The sequence below is a fragment of the Oryctolagus cuniculus genome, chromosome 2 (assembly GCF_051225735.1).
Source record: "Oryctolagus cuniculus isolate XC-2025 breed Fujian yellow rabbit chromosome 2, ASM5122573v1, whole genome shotgun sequence".
Taxonomy (NCBI): Eukaryota; Metazoa; Chordata; class Mammalia; order Lagomorpha; family Leporidae; genus Oryctolagus; species Oryctolagus cuniculus.
The window spans coordinates 34069393-34093904 of NC_142868.1; the positions used below are offsets into that span (position 1 = coordinate 34069393).

At 39.6% G+C, this 24512-nt stretch overlaps 1 protein-coding gene across 8 annotated transcripts in view; it reads left to right on the plus strand.

Moving 5' to 3' along the window:
* The window catches only part of N4BP2 (NEDD4 binding protein 2), a 130630-nt gene that overhangs the window by 26050 nt on the left and 80068 nt on the right, over positions 1-24512 (plus strand). For 6 of the 8 annotated variants that reach the window (XR_016228867.1, XR_016228865.1, XR_016228866.1 and 3 more), the window contains exons 3-6: positions 6993-7335; positions 11268-12429; positions 14781-14905; positions 17636-17724. Coding sequence is in view for 5 of the 8 variants with exons in the window: in XM_089325353.1 (XP_089181479.1) it covers positions 7107-7335; positions 11268-12429; positions 14781-14905; positions 17636-17724 (1605 nt within the window). In the remaining 3 variants the exon portion in view is untranslated. The remainder of the gene's footprint in view (positions 1-6992; positions 7336-11267; positions 12430-14780; positions 14906-17635; positions 17725-24512) is intronic. The other 2 variants (XM_089325356.1, XM_089325357.1) reach the window with 1 other exon arrangement.

Consider the following 24512-nt stretch of genomic DNA (forward strand, 5'->3'; position numbering starts at 1 on the left):
TGACTTTGACTTTGCCCTGCCATTTTTCCATAAATACTCCTTTTTTTTTTTTTTTTTTTTTTTTTTACTTTGGAGTTCCTTTGTACACTCATTGGGAGATTTTTTTCCTTTATCTTCTTTCATAGTGATTACCATGTTTCTGCGTTTCTGTGTGCAGCACATCCTTAAGCATCTTTTGCAAGGCTGGGTGAGTGTTTTCAAATTCTTTCAGTTTCTGTTTGTTTTGGATGATCTTTATTTCACCTTCATTCATAAATGAGAGCTTTGCCGATTACCTTATTCTAGGTTGACAGTTTTTTTCTCCTAAGACTTGGACTATATCTTGCCATTCTCTCCTAGCCTGTAGAGTTTCTGATGAGAAGTCTGCTGTGAGTCTAATTGGAGGTTCTCTGAAAGTAATCTTTTGTTTCTCTAGCGCACATTTTATAATATTCTCTTTATGTTTTACTGTGGAGAGTTTGATTACAGTGTGTTGTGAAGATCTATTCTGGTCATGTCTATTAGGAGTTCTTTGTGTTTCCTGTACTTGGATGTTCCTTTCTTTCTCCAAATTAGGCAACTTTTCTGTTATTATTTCACTATAAAGGCCTTCTAATCCTTTCTCTCTTTCCATGCTTTCAGGAATTCCTAGAATCCATATGTTGAGTCATTTGATAGTATCCTGTAGATTCCCATCCATGTTTTTAGTTTTCTTATTTCCTTTTCTTATTTTTTTGACTGTATAATTTTCTGCGATTTGTCTTCTAAGTCAACTATTTCTTCTGTTTCACTGATTCAGTTATTAAGGTTTTCCACTGCATTTTTAATTTATTCTATTAAATTCTTCATTTCTAAGATTTCCTTTTCCTTTCTCTTGAAGATCTCAATTTTGTGTGTGACATTTCTTTCGTGTCATATATGGATTTCATTAGTTCATGCATTTGCTTCTGATTACGTCTGTGTAATGTTATGATCAGTTTTTTGAATTCCATTTCTGGCATTTCTGCAAAATCTTCATCTTCGCAATCTAATATTGAAGTGTATTCTTTTGGGGGCATCTTGTTGTCTTCCTTATTCTTGTTTATTTAATTGGTGTGTTTATTATTTGGTGTTTGTGGAGATACTTGTTGGTTTCTTTGGTGTTTTTTTTTTTTTTTTTTTTTTTTGCTGTGGCAGCTTTTTTCTTTGGACTATGTGTGGATTAGTGGAGTTCTTCTTTCAGGGAATACCTAGAGGTTTGTGGTGGGTGTGGCCAGGAAGCTCTGTTCAATGCCCCAGGGTGAAAGGAATGTTAAGGTGATACCGAGATTGGGTGTGGTAAATCTTCTCTCTCTCTCTCTTTTTTTAAATCTGAGGGGAGGTTTTTCAGTTCTGTTGGTGTAGACTCAGCTCATTTCCTCTCTGCAAAGGAGACCAGTGCCTGGGCACTAGCCCCTGTGGGTATAATAGTCATCCACACTACCACAAGGAGCACATAAAGGATCTGTGCAGTCCTTGGTAGAAGCAGATTCCCCAGCAGTGTGTCTCACAAGGGAACCAGGGAGCCCTGGGGGTGTGGAGTCTCCCACAGTGACTGCCCAAAGTCCCAGCCACACCCTGAGGCTTCCCACACAGCCTCAGTGTTTTCCCAGTCCTGACACACAAACCTCCCACAGTCATGAGCACCCAGCCCCACTTCAGTTCTCCCTACTAGACTCAGGATTCTCAGCTCAGCTGGGTGCTGGGTGTGGACATGAGGTGGTGTAGCTGTTATGTATGTCCAAAATGGCACCTGCTCTCTATCAGCTTGTTACAGGATGCTGTGGCAGGGTGATCAGGGAGAGAGAAATGTGCCTCCTTACCCCCCCCCCCCTTTCTCCTCTAGTTTGGCAAGTACACCATCCCCCACAGGGCTCCAAGCTAGATTCCCTCCAGGCTTTTCCTGCAGCTTTATCGCCAGTGGCTTGGGCTGATGCAGTCTGACTTCGCCTCTCTCCAAAGCTGGTGTGGAGGCTCTCTGCTGCTGGGGTCCTGATTTGTGCAGGCTTACACCCTCCACGTAGGTGCACTGTGTCCCTCTAATTTGCGTGGCGTTTCCTCTGCCATTTTCTCCCTAATTCTTCCCTGAGACTGCACTCTCTCCACTTTTTTAAAGCTTTCTTCTCCTAGACTGGAGTGGTAAGCTCCCTCCCTACTCCACCATCTTCACCTCCATCGCTGTTGCCTTTGATGCAAATATCATTGGTGGAGGTGATGAGAAAAGCTTGGATTATAAATGTATTTTGAATGTAAAACTAGCAGGTTTGCTGAATTATTTGAGATACGAGGAAAAGAGGAGGTTTTTGACTTTAGCATCTGGAAATTGCTATTAATTGAGTTTGTGGAGACATTAGTTAGGACAGTTATGCAGTGGAGAGTAATTTTTAAAAATAATTAATTTAGGTGAAAGGCAGAGTGATGGCTGGTGCCGCAGCTCACTAGACTAATCCTCCACCTGTTGCGCCAGACCAGGAGGAAGCACCGGGCTCCTGCCTTTAGATCAGTAAAGCTCTGGCCATTGCAGCCATCTGGGGAGTGAACGAATGGATGGAAGACCTCTCTCTCTCTCTGCCTCTGCCTCTCTGTAACTGTACCTTCCAAATAAATAAATAAATCTAATTTTTTTTTTCACAGGCAGAGATAGACAGTGAGAGAGAGAGAGACAGAGAGAAAGGTCTTCCTTTCTGTTGTTCACCCCCAAAATGGCAGTTACGGCTGGCGTACCGCGCCGATCCGAAGCCAGGAGCCAGGTGCTTCCTCCTGATCTCCCATGCGCGTGCAGGGCCCAAGCACTTGGGCCATCCTCCATTGCCTTCCCGGGCCACAGCAGAGCGCTGGACTGGAAGAGGAGCAACCAGGACAGAACCCGGCGCCCCAACCGGGACTAGAACCCGGGGTACTGGCGCCTCAGGCGGAGGATTAGCCAAGTGAGCCGTGGCGCCAGCCCAGATGGACTACTTTTAAAAACTGAATTAATTAATTGAGAGGCAGAGAGAGAGAGAGAGAAAAGGAGCGACAGATAGACAGGCACAGAGAAAGAGTTCTGTTCCCATATGTTAGTTTTCTCTAATATTTGAAGCAGCTAAGGTTGGGCCAGGCCAAAGCCAGGAGCCAGGAATTCAATCTAGGGTCTCCCACATGGACCCAACTATATGAACCATTACCTGCTGCTTCCATGCCCCCATTAGCAGGAAACTGGAGTTAGGAGCTAGAGACAGGCTTTGAACCAGACAATGATGTAGAAAACATGCATCTTTACCGAATGCCCACTCTGTATACATTTTTATTTGTGATTTCCTATTTATTTTTTTCTTATAAAACGTCTCACTTTCCTAAGATGGCTGTTTTCTTCTCCTGGAACTCACAGTCTAGAGCAGTGCTGCACTGATGCAGAAAAGTGCTGGCACTGTCACTATTTGTGCTGTTCAGTGTGATAGTCACTTAACCACACATAACTTTGGAGTGTTTTAAAATGTGACTGGCTTGAATGGAGCCTGAGTTTTAATTTTACATCGCCCGGAAATGTTCTGAGAAACAGGTCGTTAGACGATCTTGTTGTGCAAACATCATAGAGTGCACTTGCACAAACTAGGATGGCTACGTCAATAGGCAGTGTAAATGTAAGTCTGCTGTTGACCGAAATGTCATTAAGTGGCACATGGCTTGTACTTTATCCAAAATGAAGCTTCTCATTTTTAGATAATGTAAATTTACACATGGCTGTAATAAGCAATAGAGAGAAATCTGTGCTCTTCACTCAGTTTTCCCCATCGTCCAAGATCACAACCAGGATATGGTGTGGTGCAGATGACTTCTGTTACCACGAGGATCCTACAAGCTGCCCGGTCAGAGCACACCCCATTCTCCCCTCCCTGAGCTTGGCACCACAATCTGTTCTCCATTTCTGTCATTTTGCCATTTCAAGAATGTTACACAAGTGGGTATTCAGTGTTACTGAATGACCTCTCAGGATTGGCTTTTATTATCTAGTATAATTCTCTTGAATTTCATCCAGGTTGGTGTACATATTGATACTGTATTTTTTATTGTCAACTTGTATTTCATGGAATGCATATATCGTAGTTTGTTCAACCATTTACTCATTAAAGGACATCTGAATTATTTTCATTTTTTTTAAATTGAAGTAAACATTTGTGTATAGGTTTTTGGGTGAATATACGTTTTTCATTTCTCAGAGATAAATACCAGACATCCAATTGCTGAGTTGTATGGTAGTTACAGATTTAGTTTTTTAAATAAACTGCTAAATATTTTCCAGAATGACTGTTACCATTTTACATTTCCATCAGTGACATGACAGTCTAGTTTCTGCAAAACCTTGCCATCATTTGATGTTGCCACTATTTTAAATTTTAGTCTATTTGATAGGTAAATGATTTCTCATTATAGTTTTAATTTGTATTTACTTAATGCCTAATGATGCTGAGCATCTTTTTGTGTCTTTGCCATTTATATGTATTCTTTGTGTAATTTTTTTCCTCTTTATTTTTTTGCTGATTTCCTAATTATATGGCTTTGTTTTTACTGTTGAACTTAAGAATATTTAAATTTTTAATTTAGACATGGTAATCATACATATTTATGGGAGTACAATGTGACATGTGTACAGTGTATAAGATCAGAACAGGGCAATTAAAACATCCATTACCTTAGACATTTATTCTTTCTTCCTGTTGGGAACATTCAAAATCTCTGCTAGCTATTTTGAAATACTTAATTAATGTTTGCTAACCATAGCACTGCTGAATTGTGATAAACTTTTTATCTAGTCTGTATTCTAATCCTTAGTCATGTGTGTGATATGCAAATATATCTTCCCAGTCTAAAGCTTGTCTTTTCATTCTCTTAACAGGGTCTTTCACTGAGCAAAAGTTTTTATTTTGATAAAGTGCAATTCATCAGTTTTTCCTTTTGCAGATTGTGCTTTTTGTATTTTTGCATAGCCCTAGATCTTGAAGGTATTTTTTTCCCTAAAAGTTTTGTATGTATAGTGCTTTTAAGAATGCAACTTTTTAAAAAGATTTATTTATTTATTTGAAAGGCAGAGTTTCAGGGAGAGAGAATGGGAGAGACTGAGAAAGAGATCTTCCATCCGCTGGTTTAGTCTCCAAATGGCTGTAATGGCCAGAGCTAGGCCAGGTCAAAGCCTGGAGCCAAGAACTCCATGCAGGTCTCCAGTGTGGTGGCAGGCACCCAGATACTTGAACCATTTTTCACTGCCATCTCAGGTACATTGTAGGGAGCTGGATTGGAGGTGGAACAGCTAATACCCAAACCAGTGCTCATATGGGATGCCAGCTTAACCCACTCGACCATTCATTTTGAGTTAATTTTTCTGTAGAATGAAACTGAGGTCAAGTTTCCTCTTCTTCTTCTTCTTCTTCTTCTTTTTTTTTTTTTTTTTTTTAACATAGTCAGTGTTTGTTTACTATTGTTTGTTTCTTTTTTAGAGATTTATTTATTTATTTGAAAGAGTGATAGGGAGAAACAGGGATCTTCCATATGCTGCCTCACTTTCCAAATGCTTGCAACAGCTGGGGCTGGGCCAGGTCAAAGCCAGGAGCTAGGAACTCCATCCAGGTCTCCCACATGAGGGGCAGGCACCCAAGTCCTTGAGGCATCACCTGTTGTCTCCAGGGTGTGCATTAGCAGGAAGCTGGATCAGAAGTGGAGCTGGGATTTGAATCAGGCACTCTGATAAGAGATGTGGGCATCCCAAGTGGCAATTCAACCTCTGTGCCAAACACCCACCCAGACATTGAATTCTGAAATGATTATCAGTCTCATCCACGTGATAAAATAGAAGTATAGACTGTAGTTCTACTCCAGCTATGAGTCCCTGCCCTTGTGGAGCTTACCATTTACTGGAGTATGGGTAATAAGTACAATAAATAAATAAAAGTGTACTATGTTGAAGGTGATAAGTCCTATGGAGAAAAGTCAAGCAGGCAAGAGGGCTGGCTAAACTATGGGGGATTGAGTTCCTGAGACAGTAACATCTGAGTAATGAGAAGAAGGTGGTAAGGGAGTGTGTCTTACAGATAGCTGGGAGGGAGAGAGTATAAGAGAGAACCAAATAGAAAAGATTTCCCAGGTAGGGACATGACTGGTATAGCTTAAGAAAAGCAAGAAGGCCAAGTGTGAAGTATGGTTGGAGTTGCATGGATCAGGAATGAAGATTTAGGGATGACAGTAGAGAGTTAACATTAGCTTGTCTGGATTGTGGGCCATTTTAAGGGCTCTGTCTTTTATCCTGAGTGAGATGGAAAGCTAGTGGGTAGTATAGCAGAAAAGAGGCATGATTCAACCTATATATAGCTTAACTGAGTCACTCTGGCTTTTGTTCTAAGTAGACTCAAGTGGTAAGGGTGGTGGCAGGGAGATTGGTTAGTCTGTTAGAGTAATCTAGGCAAGAGGTTGTGATAGCCACATTGAGGGTGCTAGCAGTGGAGATTGTGAGGAGCTGTCATATTCTGGATGTATTTTATAAATTGCGTTGACAAAATTGGCTTACCAGTTGGATGTGGGATGAAGAATCAAGAATTATTCCATAATTTTTACATGAGTCATTGGAATGATAGAGTTTGATTAGCCAAGATGGGAAAGACTGGGAAGAGCAGGTGTGCAGTTTTGAACATGTTAAGTTTATGATACATTGATGCATATTAGACATCCCAGTGTAAGTGTTTAGTAGGTATTACTTAATTACATTTATGGATACTATTTTGTGTTAATAAATGAAGTAATGGTATTGAAACAGTGTACTCACTGTTCTAAAATATGTTATATTTTGTTAGTATCTTAATTTCTAACTTAGTCAATCCTGGTAAAGCCTGAATATTTTGGAGAGAAATTGTTTGATTTTTGGCTTTGCTGCCAGAGTTGGTGGTACTTTGAGTTAAGTTGCCATTCCGATTTTAGAAATGGAAGTATAATTCTATGGTCTGAGTGTTTTTACTTGCTTTCTATTTTAGGTCCTATTACTACTGGATTGTGCAAGATACTTAACCCTGTTTTATTTGAATTATGACTTAAATATCAAACATCTTTTGTAAAAAAAGGGAAACATTTTAGTTTTGGAAGTCAGAATGCCAAGGAAAAGGAGAAATCTTGGGGGAAATCCTTTTCGGAAGACTGCCAACCCTAAGGAAGTTGTCGTGTCCGGTGTTGCTAGTCATGAGGAGCCAACCACTGCTCTCCCTTCCATATGTGAGACAAAAATTGATCAGGAAGAACTCTTCACCAGTATGTCAGAGATGTTTTCTGATCTGGATCCTGATGTAGTATATTTGATGCTTTCTGAATGTGATTTCAAAGGTGAGAAAAAGTTTAGTTTTAACGCTTTGCATCTTTTAAGAAGGCTTCATCATGTATTATGCCATGACCAGTAGTAATATAGAAAAATGACTTTCTGTTCATCTGTTTGTTCATCACTTATTAAGCCCCTGCTGTGGACAAGGTGCTAAGTTTGGTATTATGAGGGTTGTGAAGAAGAATCAAGCGTAGTTTCTGATTTTAAGAATTGTACAGTTTTAGATATAAGATGTAAATATAGGTATCATCTGCTGCATTTGTGTTTTTATCTTCCCTCTAGAACAGGTTGGAACTATTAACATTTTGGACTGGATACTTCTTTTTGTGAATGGCTCTCCCATGTGTTATAGGATATTTGGCGGCATCCTGACCTGTAACCATTAGATGCCAGTACTCCTGTCACCCCACCCGCTCCATTTGTGACAATCAAAAATGTTTCCATATATTATTTATCTCCTGGGAGACAAAATTGTGCACAATTAACAACCTATGTCCTAGAATGTAAGCTCCATAAAGACAGAGATTTTAAAAAACTTCTGTTTTATTGCTATATTTCTGGTCCCTAACATAGCAAATGACCCATAGTAGGAGCTTAGTAATTACTTGAGTGAGTAGATAATCATAGTTATGGAAATAGGAGTTGATTAAGAATTGAGGCTAGTAGAGTAATATGGTTTCAAAATATTGGCTTTGGGGTCAAGACACCTGGGTTGGATTTCCAGCTCTGCCACCTACATCTCTAAGTCTTGGTTTTCTTATCTGTTAACAAGAAAACTCACAGTTTGTGCCTTATAGAACTCTTTAGGTGAGGATTCAAGTATTTGATTTTTGTTGTCAGTATAGTAAGTTATGAATAACTTGTAATAAATTATTTAGAAATGTGTTTGCAGATAGAGAAGAATCAATCAGTATGTTGACTGTATGAATAAATTAAATGTTGATGCTCAGTATTATCATAGTGACCATGTTTAATAAAAGATAAAATTAATTTAAACTTGGGAATTTTTGGTAATGCATAATGTATTTCTGTTTTTAGTCATTATGTGATTTGTAGTGTGAGCATATCTTACCTATCTGGTTATGATATGTGAAGAAAACTAGGTTTCAGCAGTACTCGTGGTCCCAGAAATGATAGTATGTAGAGTTTTGTGACTTAAGCCTTTTTATTTTCTTATTTTAATGTCTCTGTATTTATTGCAGATAAACTAGCACATCAATGGGAAATTTTAAGTAAAGTATTTTATCCTATATCTTAACAAATACCTTATTTTTCTTTTCTAGAATGTTCTATAGATCCTGTAAATATTTGATATTCTGAGTAGTTTAAATACTAGAATGGATGAGACTTTATACTCTTTTTTTTTTTTATAGTGTTGCTGCAGTCATTATGTGTATTTTTAAATTATTTTCTGGTACTCCACAGAATTGTACTTTGATGTTTTATATCTAATTTTTTCATGGATAACAAATATGGTAGAGAATATGTTGGTAAAAATAGCCTTTTCTCTTCTTTTGGCTTTTCTTTCTTAGTCTGAAAGTTTTAGTATCTTGCATCACAGGGTAAGAACTCTTTTAGCTTTTGGAAATATACTGCTAAATTGAGTACTAACAAGGTGTTGTTATTTGTAATACCAGTACTGGATAAATGTAGTGGTTTACCACAACATTTCCATTATTGTGTAGTGTTATTTGAAAATTTTGATATGAATAAAATTGTACCTTTTCTTTTTTTTAAATAAATAGATATAGAATATTTTTATACCGATTATTCATTAATTATTACATTTTTGTGTTAGTTCTTCATTTTTATTTGTTGTTCTCATACACTAGTTTTAGTTTTTTTCAACAGTCTATGTAAGGGTTTTTCTTTTCTATAATAACTATCCTGGTCATTTATTTTTATTTAATGTTTTATCACTTATACACTTGTCAATTTTTATTTGATCTCTTTTGGTTTTTCTGTCACGTAGTTTTTTTCATAGAAATATCTCTTGTATTTGTTTTCTTTTCTTTTTATTTTTTTCTTCCTTATTCCCATTTGTAGGGCATCTAGCCTTTGTAGTGTTGCTATGATCTCCTAATTGGTCTTTCTACCAGGCTTGCCCCTCCAATCCCTCTTTGTTTTTCTTCTTAAGGGAACATTAATTGGGTGCTTACTAGGTGCCAGTCCTTGTGTACAACACTTTTTCATGGATTATCTCATTTAATCCTCACAACAGCCTATGAGGTAGGTACTTTTATTATCCCCATATTATAAATGAGAGGCTTGAGGCTTAGGAAAGTTAACTAATTTCTTCAAAGTGTCATAGCCAGCAAGTAGGGATTTAAATGCTGGTATTCTGACTCCAGACCAGAGCTACTACTTACTCTGCTGTGCTGTTTACAGACTTGGCTCCTTAAAAAGGAAAAAGAAAGAAAAACACAAACAAAACAAAACAAAACAAAACAAAAACAAAAATTTCCAAATTTCAAATGTTTAAAAATTCTAATGGCTCTATTTGTATCCTAACAGAATGAGCTCAGCATTGGAGTCAGACACACCAGTTCTGGCTCTGTCACTTACTATTTGTGTGACTTGGGCAAGTTAATGTACTTTTTGAACTTCATTTTCTTCATCCATATGCTAGGAATAATATACCTCATAGTATTAGTTGAGGATTCAGTGAGGTGATTTGTATAATACTTCTGGCACAAATGCTATGACTGGTATTTTCCTTTCAAGTTCTCTTAAGCAATAACATTAACAACTTAGCATGACTTTGGTAGGACCCTTCTCAGTTTCTTCCACTCTCCCTCTCCCATTTTATCTTGTTCTCTTTATCTACCTGCATACACTGTGTGCCCACACTCCAGCCAGTTTCTGTTAACACTTTAAAATATGCTTTGCATTTTCAAGCCTGCCTTTGCGTTTTCCCCTTTGGCAAGTTGCTTTTTAATTTTCAAATTCCCATTTGTGTATCACCTTATGTGAAATCTTTTCTTATTCTCCTCTATGCTGGTATGGCATTTGTACATTATCAAAAGTGTGTATTATTTAAAATGTATTATTTCATGATGTGATTATCTCCTGATGTACAGTCATTCTTCTGTATCTTTGGGTTCTGCATGCATGAATTCAAGCAACTAGATTGAAAATATGCAAAACAAATTATATTGAACATGTACAGATTTTGTTCTTGTCATTATTTCCTTAACAATTCAATTCAGCAATTGTCTACATAGCATTTGCATTGTATTAGAGATGACTTAAAACATACAAGAGGATAATATAGATAATATGTAAATACTGTGCCTTTTATATAAGGGACTTGAGCATTTACGGATTTTGGTGTCTGAGGGGAGTCCTGGAAGCAATCCCCCACAGGTACTGAGGGATGACTGTAATTATCTTTGATCTCTTCCTTTAGATTGCAGAAATCTCTTGAGTATAATAAAGTTTATGTCTTGGTCATTTTGTACAAAGTATTTCTGTTATGTAGTGCATGCTCATAAATTTTTTTTGTATTAAGTGAAATTGACAGCACAGATCATACAAATTTAGATTTGCTAGGAGGATACTTAATACTTACAAGGACTTGTAGAGGTAAGTACTTGTTGAATAAATTAACTGGTTTTAGAACCTTTGTAAATAACCCTAATACACTTCATTTTGGATATTTATACATTTCCTCAATAAATTCATCAAAGAATATGTGCTTAATGATAGTTTATTACTGTTTATATGAAAGAACAGCATCGTATATTTCCATCATTGAAGTCTCTCACAATTTATAGATTAGTAAAATATCAATTTTTAAAAAGTGATCTGAATATTTATAAATTTCTCTGTGTTCTATTCAATGCAAAATCTAGTATAATTTTCCTGGGTTTTATTAAAATTATATATTTTTTCTATCTGTATATATTTTGTTGTTGTTGTTGTTATTGTTATACAGTTGAAAATGCCATGGATTGTCTGTTAGAACTATCAGCCACTGATGCCAAGATAGAAGAATCAACTTCACAAAGCTTTGTTGTTCCTGAGAACCAAGTAAGTGCAGCAGGAAGTGGAATAATGGAGAAGTATCCTCTTGAAGAAGAGAGTGAAGATTCAAAAATGGATTCATTTTTGGACATGCAGCTGACGGAAGACCTGGATTCCTTAATACAGAATGCTTTTGAGAAATTAAACTCTTCTTCTGATGACCAACTATACTCTTTTTTGCCTTTGCAAGATGTGAATAGTCTTAATGGCCCAAGAGAATTTATAAATTCAGATTCAAACAATATGACTCCTATTCCTTCTACACAGAATGTGGATTCGGACAGGGAAAATTTAGAGAATTCTGCCTCTACTTTAAGTTCAAACACATTAACTTCACATATGGCATTGAATGAGCCAAAAAGTTTTACAAAGGATAGCATATTGGCATTGGAAGATAATTACCCAGAAGATTCTGTTCTTAATAGTTCTTTAAATCTAGCAAGTGACTCTATTGTGGATTGTAGCACTCTGAATCAAAGACAGAATGAGCTTTTAGAATCTGAGTGTGTCGAGACTCAGTTCTGTCAGACTCTTTTAGAGTCTGATGCCAATGAACTTAAGGCCCCTTTAAATCTTCCTGTGCAAAATCCAGGGCTTGATATACCAGGTACAGGTGGGGACCAGAAACCCACTTCTGTTTCAGATGTGTTTGTGTCTCCTGAAGGGTTCAATTTCAAACCACACAAGCATACTGAACTGCCTCCAAAGGGGAAGGATGTGAATTACTGTCCAGTACTTACCCCTCTCCCGTTACTACTGCCGCCGCCTCCACCTCCACCCATGTGGAATCCAATGATTCCTGCTTTTGACCTCTTCCAAGGAAACCATGGCTTTGTAGCCCCTGTGGTAACCACAGCTGCACACTGGAGACCTGTCAACTACACGTTTCCACCCTCGATTATTTCTCATCCTTCCCCAACAAAGATATGGAGAAATAAAGAGGGAACAAGCGCTTATCAAGTACAAGAAACTCCAGTTTCTCAGACTGTAAGAAAGAAGACGACATCTTATGTTGGACTAGTTCTTGTTCTTCTCAGAGGGCTTCCAGGATCAGGAAAATCTTACTTGGCAAGGTATGAGGTTTTATTTGAGTTTTAAAAACGAGTATAATGCATGAATCTGGGTGGATAGTGTAGATACGAAAAATTCTTTGCTTAATAGAGATGCTTAATAACCTCTAAAATCCTTTCTCTTTACTAGCTAGTAACACTGTTTTCCTTAGACATTTTTATGGAATTTTTATTGTCTTGAAATATCTTTTTGAGAGGTGGAAAGGAAGAAAAACAGTTAAGGATGATTCCAAGATTGTGAACTAATTTGAGTTCGACTTTGATCATAAAGTTAAAGAGCCATAGTGGATTTTGCATTCATGGATGAAAAGCCTTTTTTTTTTTTTTTTAATTAATTTATTTATTTGAATGCCAGAGCTATAGAGAGAGAGGACGAGACAGAGACACAGAGAGAGAGGAGGGAGGGAGGGTAGGTGAGAGAGAGATCTTCCATCTGCTGGTTCACTCCCCAAGTGGCCACAATGACCTGGATTGGGCCAGACCGAAGCCAGGAGCTGGAACTTCTTCTGGATCTCCCACATGAGTGGTAGGGGCCCAAGCACTTGGGGCATCCTCTGCTGCTTTCCCAGGCACATTAGCAGGAGCTGGATTGGAAGTGAGGCAGCTGGGTCTTGAACCAGCACCCATATGAGATACCTACATTGCAGGTAGCAGCTTTAACTGCTACACCATCATGCCGGCCCTGGAAAGTCTTAAATACATGAATTCTACTGGTAGCTGGAAATTTGAGATTATGGTGTGTTATTAAGTAAGTTTTAGAAATGTGTGATTTTTGGGGCTAGTGTTGTGGTGTTGTGGGTTAAGTAGCCGCCTGTGATGCCAGCATCCCATATGGGTGCTGTTGGAGTCCTGGCTGCTATACTTGGGATCCAGCTCTCTGCTAATACCCCTGGGAATGCAGTAGAAGATGACCTAAGTCCTTGAACCCCTACACCCACGTGGGAGACCCACATAGAGTTCTGGGCTCCTGGTTTTTGCCTGGGCTGGCCCTGGCCATTTGCAGCCGTTTGGGGAGTGAATCAGTAGATGGAAGATCTCTCTCGCTCTCTGTCTATCCTTCTCTCTTTGTAACTCTGCCTTTCAAATAAATAAATAAACTTAAATATATATATATATATTATTTGTGGAAAAAAGGTCATGAATGGATATCTAAAAAATAGTTTCATTGATCACAAAGCAGTGAAGGGAAAGAAGTTGGGTCATAGCTGAAAAGGGTCTCAACTGATAGCTGAGAAGAGGAAGTGTCAGAGGAGCAAAAGCTCAAAAGAGGTTAAATACATCATTAAATGCATCAGGGTCAGGTGAACTTTCTCTAGAATGTTAGCTCCTTGAGGGCAAAATTTTTGATTGCAGATGTATATTCAGTGCTTAAAACGGTGCTTGGGACTTGATAGGTGCTAATAGATAAATTCAAAAGATGAATTTTACCTTTAGATATGTTTATACGTATATTAGGAGGAAAAGAGTAAGTGGTAATATTTTATAAATGGTTAAGATTGAGGGCAATGCAGTATCTGGATTTTTTTTTTTGCTGAGTTTGTGTGTATTCCACTTCTGTAGAAGGTAAATTCCAGAAACAGGAAAGAGAAATGTCAAAGAGAAAAATGAAAAACAAAAAACAAACCACAAAACTATCTTCAGTTTGTAAATTTTAATTATTTATTATTTTAATTATTTAAATATATGCTCTCTTTCTTAAATAAAAATTAGAAAAAAATTCACTGAATGTGTTTTGAGAGACATACAACTTTAAAAAAAATGTGTATATGTAATTAACTTTATTCTTATACCTATAAATACATATGAAATTAAAACCATACTTGGCCGGCGTTGCGGCTCAATAGGCTAATCCTCCGCCTTGCGGCACTGGCACACCGGGTTCTAGTCCCAGTCAGGGCGCCGGATTCTGTCCCGGTTGCTCCTCTTCCAGTCCAGCTCTCTGCTGAGGCCCGGGAGTGCAGTGGAGGATGGCCCAAGTGCTTGGGCCCTGCACCTGCATGGGAGACCAGGAGAAGCACCTGGCTCCTGGCTTCGGATCAGCACGGTATGCCAGCCGCAGTGGCCATTGGGGTTGAACCAATGGAAAAGGAAGACCTTTCTCTCTGTCTCTCTCTCTCACTGTCTATAACTCTACCTGTCAAATACATTAAATTAAAAGAAAAATAAAGCAAGATAGGCCTGCCTTAGGTTGTCTTTTTTGGGAGTTAAACTCCTGCTTAGAGGATTTTTAATATAATTTATATGACTATCACAATATTCTCTCTTTTAAATGACAGTGCTTAAAAAATTTTTTTTGAATTATGAGTATAAAAATTAGAAAAATTAATGAAAGCAATTTCATTTATCATTTACAGGACTTTGCAAGAAGATAATCCAAATGGAGTCATTCTTAGTACTGATGATTATTTTTACATAAATGGACAGTACCAGTTTGATGTAAAGTACTTAGGAGAAGCACATGAATGGAACCAAAATCGTGGTAAGAATAGAGCCTGATTCTGGGTAATATTAAGAGAAATTTAGAGCAAAAAATTCAGAGCAGGTGTTTAGCCAAGTGGCTGAGATGCCCATGTCCCACATTAGATTAACTGGGTTTGCTTCCCAGCTCTGGCTCCTGACTCCAAGCCTCCTGCCAGTGCAGATCCAGGAAGGCAACAATGGTGACTTGAGTGATTGGGTTCTTGCCACCCAATGTGGGAGACCTGAATTGTGTTCCTGGCTCCTGGCTCTGGCTTTGGACAATCCCAGGCTGTTGGAGAGCCTTTAGGGAGTGAGTGATGGGAACTTTGTCTCTCTCGACACACATGCTCTCTTTCTTAAATAAAAATTAGAAAAAAAATTTCGCTGAATGTTAGTGTTTGAGAGACGTACAACTTTAAAAAGATATGTAATTAACTTTATTCCTATACCTATAAATACATAGAAATTAAAACCATACTTAACACTAATTCTTATGTTACATAATAAGAGGTAAACAAGATAATCTTACCTCATAGGGATGTTTTGGGAAGTAAAAGAGGTTTTTTTGTAGATACTTACAACATTGCATAACTTGTTTAAGTTTTATTGAATGAGTGAGAATCTTGTCAGAAGTAAATCTGATTTTCTACTTGGATCTCAGAGTAGCTCCAGGAGCTTACTGGTATGTTCTGGTCTGTTTTCTAAAGTGGAATTTGTGTTGTTAACTACTGATGTTACCTAGGTTGGTTTAATTTTTATAGAGGATAGTGTGAGAGTAACAGTGGTTCTCTTCAAACTGAATTTGCAGGAAATTCTTAGGTGAAACTGTAGTTTACATATTAGTATAACGTCTGTTCACCAAAGATGACTTTATCATTAAATGTTAAATGATTTGTGTAGGAGCTGACATTGTGATCAGGTGGGTTAAGCCATGGCCTTCGATGTCACCATCCCATATGAACACGCTTTTTATCCATGCCCATGGGGCCAGTGCATATGGGCACCGGTTGTAGTCCCGGCTGCTCCACTTCTGATCCAGCTCTCTGCTATGGCCTGGGAAAGCAGTGGAAGATGGCCCAAGTCCTTGGGTCCCTGCGCCTACATGGGAGACCCACAAGAAGCTCCTGGCTTCTGGCTTCAGATTGGCACAGCTCCGGGCATTGCGGTCAACTGGGGAGTGAACCAGCGGATGGAAGACCTCTCTCTCTCTCTCTCTCTCTCTCTCTCTCTCTCTCTCTCTGCCTCTGTCTCTCCTTATCTCTCTGTGTAACTCTTTCAACTAAATAAATAAATCTTAAAAAAAAAATCTATGGCCACAACAGTTGCTGCTCTGCTTCCATTCCAGCTCCCTGCTAATGTAGCTGGGGAAGCAGTGGAGGATGGCCCAAGTGCTTGAGCCCCTGTACCTATGTAGGAGACCTTGATGGAGTTCTGGGCTCCTGCCTTCAGACTGGCCCAGCACTGGCTGTTGCAGCCATTTAGGGAGTGAACCAGCAGATGGGAGGTCTCTTTCTGTCTATGTCTCTCCCTCTCTGTCTCTGCCTTTCAAATAAGTAGATATTTATTTATTTATGTATTTACTCAAAGAATTACTTATTTATTTGAAAAGGTTACAGAGGCAGGGAGAGATAGAGAAAGAGAGAGAGAGATTATTCATTTGCTGGTTCACTCCCTGAATGGTCTCAATGGCCAGGGCTGGGCCAGGTGGAAGCCAGGAGCATCTTCTAAGTCTCTCATGTGGGTGGCAAGGCCCCAAACTTTCCGCTGTTTTTCCCAGGCCATTAGCAGGGAGATGGATCAGAAGTGGAACAGCTGGAACACAAACTGGTGCCCATATGAGATGCTGGTGTCAAAGGTGGTGGCTTTGCCAGCTATGCCACAATGCTGGCTCCTGCAATAAATATTTTAAAAAGACATTTGCATAGTGTTTTTTTTTTTTTTAGTGGAGGTTTCTTAATATAATATAGAGAACATTTTCTATCGATTTTTTTTTTTTTTGAGATTTCTTTAATGGGAAGACTGACTAATAGACGGGATGGTGGGAGTGGGGAGATAGAGCTATCTTCCATCCTCTGGTTCACTCCCCAGATGTCCACCAATGGCTGGGGCTGGGCCAGGCCAAAGCCAGGAACTAAACTCTGTACTTTCTTTCTTTTTTTTTTTTTTTAATTTATTTTTTATTTATTTATTTGAAAGAGTTACAGAGAGAGGTAGAGACAGAGAAAGAGGTCTTCCATCTGCTGATTCACTCCTCAGATGGCTGCAATGGCCAGAACTGTGCTAATCTGAAGCCAGGAACCAGGAGCTTCTTCTGGGTCTCCCATGTGGGTTCAGGTGCCCAAGGACTTGGGCCATCTTCTACTGCTTTTCCGGGCCATAACAGAGAGCTGGATTGGAAGAAGAGCAGCTGGGACTAGAACTGGCACCCATATGGGATGCTGTGCTCCAGGCCAGGGCTTCAACCTGCTGTGCCACAGCGCCAGCCCTTGTACTTTATTATTTCCAGTTAGGTCCTTTTGTGTTTCAGAATCCAGTTCAGGAAAACATGTTGCTTTTAGCATGATATAATTTTCTCTGATTACTATATAAATTTCGTACTTACTATTCAACATTTACCTGTGTTTTTATATACTAAGTAAAATTATCACATGCCCACAGTGTTCAAATTGTGAAAGCAGTATCAGATTTTTTAAAAAATGAAGGTAATACTTAATATTATTATAAGTAATATTTTTGTTGTATTTTTCAGCAAAAGAAGCATTTGAAAAGAAAGTATCTCCTGTAATAATAGATAATACAAATCTACAGGCATGGGAAATGAAGCCATATGTTGCTATGGTTTGTACCATAAATTTTCCTAGGTTTGTAACAGTAGGTTTGGAATTGTTGGGGAGTGTTTATTATACAGGTGGGTTTTAAGTACTTAAGAATCTCAGTACAATACAAATGAGGTTTCTGAGATTGTTTTTGTTTCTTGGTATCTTTTATGAAATTTTATAAAATTATGATCTTATGTCATATATATGTGTGTGTGTGTATATGTGTGTGTGTGTATATATATATATATATATATGGACTTTAAGATGTGTGTGGCAAAACAAAATTAAAAGAGAGCGTGGGAAGCAGTTTAGCCTAATGATTGAGACACCTGCTTCCTGAGTTCAATTCCCAGCTCCAACTCCTGACTCTAGCTTCCTGCTAATGCAAACCCTGGGAGGCAGTGATGATGGCTCAAGTATTTAAGTGCCTGCCACCCACATGGGGACCTGTATCCGGTTCCTATCTGCTGGCTTTGGCTCCCCAACAACTCTAGTGGTTGTAGGCATCTGTTGGGGGAGCTCTCTTTTTTTCTCTGAAATAAAAAGTGCAGACTTTCTGTGAACATCTTAAAAAATATAAATTTTTGAGAGACAGAGATACACAGAGAGAGACAGAGAGACAGACAGATCTCCCATTGGCTAGTTCACTCTCCAAATGCCTGTAATGACTGGGGCTGGGCCAGCTGCAATCAGAAACTGAGAACTCAATCTGGGTCTTCTATGTGGATGGCAGGGACCCAATTCTTTGAGCCATCACTTGCTGCTTCCCAATGAACAGCATTCCTGAATTAACAGGAAGCTGGAGTCAGGAGCCAGAGCTGGGCCTCAGACCCACGGACTCCAGTGTGGGATGAGGGTGCCTCAAGTGGTGTACTCACCACTGAGCCAAATATCGCTTCCTCATGGCCTTTTGAATCCCCCTTGGGTATGTGTATGTGCATAAATGAAGGAATCTTGGGTGTTAAGAATATTGTGTGTAAAGATTTTATGTGTTAAGAAAAAGCTATATATGGATTTCAAAAACATTTTTTTGCATTAAAACTTATCTGTTAATTTCATTTCCAATTAACTTTTTGAAGTAGTTTTGTAACAGGCCAATGGATTGAATTTGATTTTAAGTCATTTATATATTCTTGAGCTTTGGACTACCGTTTTATTTATCATTGAATCTTCAAGGTATAACCCTGTAGTTGACATATAGCAATTATATATATTTGAGTAAGTGGGTAAATGGGACTTTTTTGAATATAGACTATTTTTTTGCTTGTTCTTCATTATTAGTACATGTCTGGTACATGGAAACACAGTTTATGCTTCTTTAGTGACTGTAGTTTGTATTTCCTTTTTTTGTTCTTAACATATCAATACCATGTTTACCTCCTTGGCTATACCCAGTGTATTTGTGCTGCTTAGTAGATTGAGTCTTTACATTGGTGAAGAAAATTGTGTCTTTTGAAAGCAAAAGAGATTTTCCTTCTGTGCAGGGGCAGTAGAGGAAGTAGAGGAAGGTTTAATTTTACTGCATTGGGAACTGACATTTGGTTTAATTTCTGGCCTTGGGAGTTCGTAATTTCTGGGCTAATCTATTCACTGTAGGGGCACGCTGTCCCCCTTGCCTTTATGTAACTTCTCTGTAGTTCTTCCTTTGCTTTCTGCCATCATCTTAGAAGGTTCTTCAGTATTTATTTTCCTATGTAGAAGATAAAGAAAGTCTCACATTCCTGTGTTTTTTACTTTAATTTAGCCTTCAGTCTTTGATAATATTTTTCCTTCCTTTTTTTTATTACCTAATACTTCAAAATATAAAGCTATTTTTCTAGTTTTTTTTTTTTTAAGATTTATTTTATTAATTTGAAAGAGTTACAGAGAGAGTTAGAGACAGAGAGAGAGAGGTTTTCCTTTCGCTTGTTCACTCCCCAAATGGCCTCAGTGGCTTGAGCTCAGCTGATCTGAAACCAGGAGCTTCTTCTGGATCTTCCACATGGGCACAGGGGCCTAAGGACTTGGGCCATCCTCCACTGCTTTTCCAGGCACAATTTCAGGGAGCTGGATTGGAAGTGGAGTAGTTGGGACTCAAACTGCTGCCTATATGGGATGCTGGAGCTTTAACCCACTACACCACAATGCTGGCTCCTGTTTTTCTAGTATTGATTGGTTGCTCTTCCCAACTCAGAACTATAAAGGTCTAAACATATGGAAATGGAGAAGCAGTTACTGTTGAACAAAGGATTTCTTTTAATTTCTTTTAGTAGCAAGATTATCAGAGTAATAGTCTGTTACTACCCTGACTTACTTGCAAAATAGCTAAGTAGTGAATTGGGGATAAATAGGGGAGCAGTCAAGAATTCTTTGTGACAGCAGCCAAAAGTTATTACTTTGCATTAAACAAATAAAAAAAAAGTGTGTGTGTGTGTGTATATGTGTGTATATATATATATATATACATGCACACATGTATAGAGAGAGTGAGCCTAGCAATTTGGATGCCTCCATCCTACACTGAGTGCATGGATTCGATACTTATCTCTGGTTCCTGACTTCAGCTTCCTGCTAATTGTAGACCTTGGGAGATAGCAGTGGTAGCTCAGTTAACTGGGGTCATGCACCCACATGGGAGACCTGGATTGTGATCATGGCTCCCCAGATATGCATCTTGGTCCAGTCCTGGTTGTGGGAATTTGGGAGGAAACCAGTGGATAGAAGCATTGTCTGTCTCTTTCTCTCTCCATTCTTCAAATAAATTAAGTAAATTTTATAAGAAGGATGAATTTTACAAATAAACATTGCTTCCCTTCTGGGCTGTCATACAATTTGATGTGTCAGCCAAATTCCAAATAGTATATTATTAAGATTTTCCTTTTCATATGAGAGTTGAAAAGGTCTCTAAACTCACATTCTCTTCTTTCTCTTTTGTGTTTGTGTGTGTGCATTTAAAGTTGTTTTGAGGGGCTAGCATTATGGGGCAGTGGGTTAATCTGCTGCCTATGATGCCCGTATTCTGTCGCTGGTTTGAGTCCTTGCTGTTCCACTTCCTGTTCAGCTCTCTGCTAATGTGTCTATCATAACAAAGTACTGAGTGGCTTCAACAACAGAAATCACTTTGCTCACATTTCTGGTGGCTAGAAGTCCCAGATCATGTTGCGCAGTGCTGGTTTCTCGTGAGGGCTCTCTTTTCAGCTTACAGATGGCCACCTTCTTGCTGTGAGAAAAAAGCACAAGTGTATGAACACAAGCGAGGACGTGAAAACTCTGGTATTTTTGCTTTAAAAGGTTCTAATCCTGTTGTATCAGGGCCCCACTTTTATGACCTCATTTCGTCTTAGTTAACTGCTGAAAGGCCCTATCTTCACATACCATCACTTTGGATATTGGGGTTTCAGTATATGAGTGTGAATTTGAGGGGGACCTCTAACAGGATTTTGAGCACGGTAACGTCATTTGAGAATTAATAAGATTTCTGTAGTACAGTGTTGAGAACAGACTTGGGGACAAGACTAGAAGCAGGGAGACCAATTGGAGAACTATAGCAAAATTTTTTTAAAAAACTTTTATTGGCTGGTGCTGTGGCTCACTAGGCTAATCCTCCTCCTGCAGTACTGGCACCCCGGGTTCTAGTCCCGGTTGGAGCGCCGGCTTCTCTCCCGGCTGCTCCTCTTCCAGTCCAGCGCTCTGCTGTGGCCTGGGAAGGCAGTGGAGGATCGCCCTAGTGCTTGGGCCCTGCACCCTCATGGGAGACCAGGAGAAGCACCTGGCTCCTGGCTTCGGATCAGCGCGCTGTGCTTCGGATCAGCGCGCTGTGCTGCGCCGGCCATAGCAGCCATTTTGGGGGTGAACCAACAGAAAGGAAGATTTTCTCTCTGTCTCTCTCACTGTCTAACCCTGCCTGTCAAAAAAATATATTTATTTATTTATTTGGAAGATACAGTTACAGAGAGGCAGAGGCAGAGAGAGAGAGAGGTCTTCCATCCACTTGTTCACTCCCCAGATGGCTGCAATGGCCAGAGCTTTACTGATCTAAAGGCAGGAGCCAGGAGCTTCTTGCAGGTCTCCTACGTGGGTTCAGGAACCCCAAGGACTTGGACCATTTTCTACTGCTTTCCCAGGTCATAGAAGAGAGTTGGATTGGAAATAGAGCAGCCAGGACTCAATCCAGTGCCCATATGGGATGCTGGCACTGCAGGCGGTGGCTTTACCCACTATGCCACGGTGCCGGCCCCTGTAACAGAATTAGTATAATAGATAATGTGGCTCAGATTAACATGGTAGCAGTGAAGCTAGTGAGTAGTGATGAGATTCTAGACGTCTTTTGGAAGGCAAGCCTACTGGATTTCTTGTTAGCTTGATTTGAATGGGAAAGAGTTAAGTGCCACATCAAAGTTGGGTTTTGGCCTGTGTGATTTGAGGTTATCATTAGCTGAGAGAGATAGGGAATCACATATAATAGTTTTGGGGTGGATATGGTGTATTGGGATTCAGAAATTTAGGTTTGAATGTGTTAAATTTGTTAAGTAGTTGCACTTATAAGTTTGGAGTTCAAGAACAAGTTCAAGGCTACTGGCATAGATTTGAGAGTTATTAATATACAGAGGTTCTTTAGAGGGTTCATGGAGAAATGGCATTAAAAGATAAGTATTTGGGTACAAAAAATTGAAATCTGATGCTTATATTTTTAAGATTTTATTTATTTGAAAGGTAGAGTTACATATAGAAGGATAGAGAGAAAGGTCTTTCCATGCACTGGCTCACTCCCCAAATAGCCACAATAGTCAGAGCGAGGCTGATCCAAACTCAGGAGCTAGTAGGGGCCCAAGCACTTGGGCTATCTATTGCTGCTTTCCCAGATTATAGCAGAGATCTGGATTGGAAGAGGAGCAGCTGGGACTAGAACCCGCTCCCATATGGGATGCAGAGGCTTAGCCCAATCTCTGTCACAGCGCTGGCCCCTCCTTTTTTTTTTTTTTTTTTTTTTTAAGATTTATTTATTTATTTGAAAGGCAGAGTTACAGAGAGGCAGAAGCAAAGAGAGAGAGAGAGAGAGAGAGAGAGAAAGAAAGAGATGGCTGCAACAGCCAGAGCTCCACCAAACCAAAACCAGAGGCCTGGAGCTTCTTCTGGGTCTCCCACGTGGGTATAGGGGTCCAAGAACTTGGGGCATCTTCTACTGCTTTTCCAGGCCATAGCAGACAGCCAGATTGGAAGTGGAGCAGCTGGGATTCAACCTGGTGCCCATATGGGGTACCAGCATTGCAGGTGGCAGCTTTACCTGCTATGCCATAGCACTAGCCCTGGCCCCTCATTTTTGAACAACGTGTATTTTGTGTGTGTGTGTGTGAAGTTTTTGAAGTACCCTCATATGATATTTAAAGACAAGGGAAGGAGTGACATTACCAAGGAAGTGAGTTGTAGACAAAGAGTGGTGGACCAAGGGCTAATCTGAAGTGCTCTGTGTGTGCTCCAGAGAGAGGACTAGCACAAAAGATTGAGAATACTCCATATGGTAGTGAGAGTAAGTAATGAAGAAAATAGAAGAGGGAGTTATGCTGTTTTTGAAGGTCAAGTGAGAGAAGATAGAGAATAATTTCCTTTTCATCATTTTCATTTATTTCAAAGGTCCACAGACACAGAGATCTTCCATTGACTGGTTTACTCCCTAATGCCCACAGCAGTCGGGGCTCTGTCAGCCCCAGGCCAGGAGCCTAGAACTCACTTTAGGTCTTGTACGTGAGTGGCAGGGACCTAAGTGCTTGGCTGGCCACCTGCTGCCTCCCAGGGTGCACATTAGCAAGAAACGGGAATGGGAGCAGAGCTGGGATCTGAATACAGGCACTCAGTAAAAGATGCAGGTTTTTTAAGCAGTATCTTAACCACGGTGCCAAACGCCCATTCCAAGCCTTGGTTTTTATACTCAATTTTGATGGAGGAGTAAAATGGAGTGTATTTAAGAGAAGCTAGGAGAGGAATTGGAGATAGAATGTAGTAATTTTGAGACATTTTCTTCACAAGGGAACAGGGGAAAGACAGATATGACTGGCAGGGGAAGTGTAATGAGGAGTGAGATAAGAGAAATAACTGGATGGGTGTACGTCTGTTGGTGGGGTTGATTCAGGAGGGAATGAAATTGTAATGATGCCTCAGAGGGGGGAGAATTCCTAAGCTCAGTTATTCTGAAGAGAGGGGATGAAGCCAGTGCACAAGGGTAAGATTTGACTGTTCCATTGTAGAGCTTCTAAAAATATGAGCTGTTGTTTGAAACATTTTTTTGTTATTTTTTTTTAGTATTTTTTATTTTATTTGAAAGACAGTTACAGAGAGAGGTAGAGACAGAGAGAGAGGTCTTCCATCCGCTGGTTCGCTCTCCAGATGGCCGCAATGGCTGGAGCTGTGCCGACTGGAAGCCAGGAGCCAGGAGACGCTTCCAGGTCTCCCACGTGGGTGCAGGGGCCCAAGGACTTGGGCCATCTTCCACTGCTTTCCCAAGGCTGCAGCAGCGAGCTGGACTGGAAGAGGAGCAGCCAGGACTAGAACTGGCACTCATATGGGATGCCGGCGCTTCAGGCCAGGGCTTTAACCTGCTGCGCTACAGCGCCCTCCCCGAAACATTTTTAAAATTACAAAACTTAACGCCTGTGTGTGTTAAATATCCAAACTGTAAGAGTGAATGTAGAGGCTTTTAATAGTATTTCTGAGGATCTTTCCAGAAAATTTTTTTTTTTAAAGATTTATCTATTTATTTAAAAGTCAGAAAGGAGAGAGAGAGAGAGAGAGAGAGGTCTTTCATCCAATGGTTCACTCCCCAGTTGGCTGCAA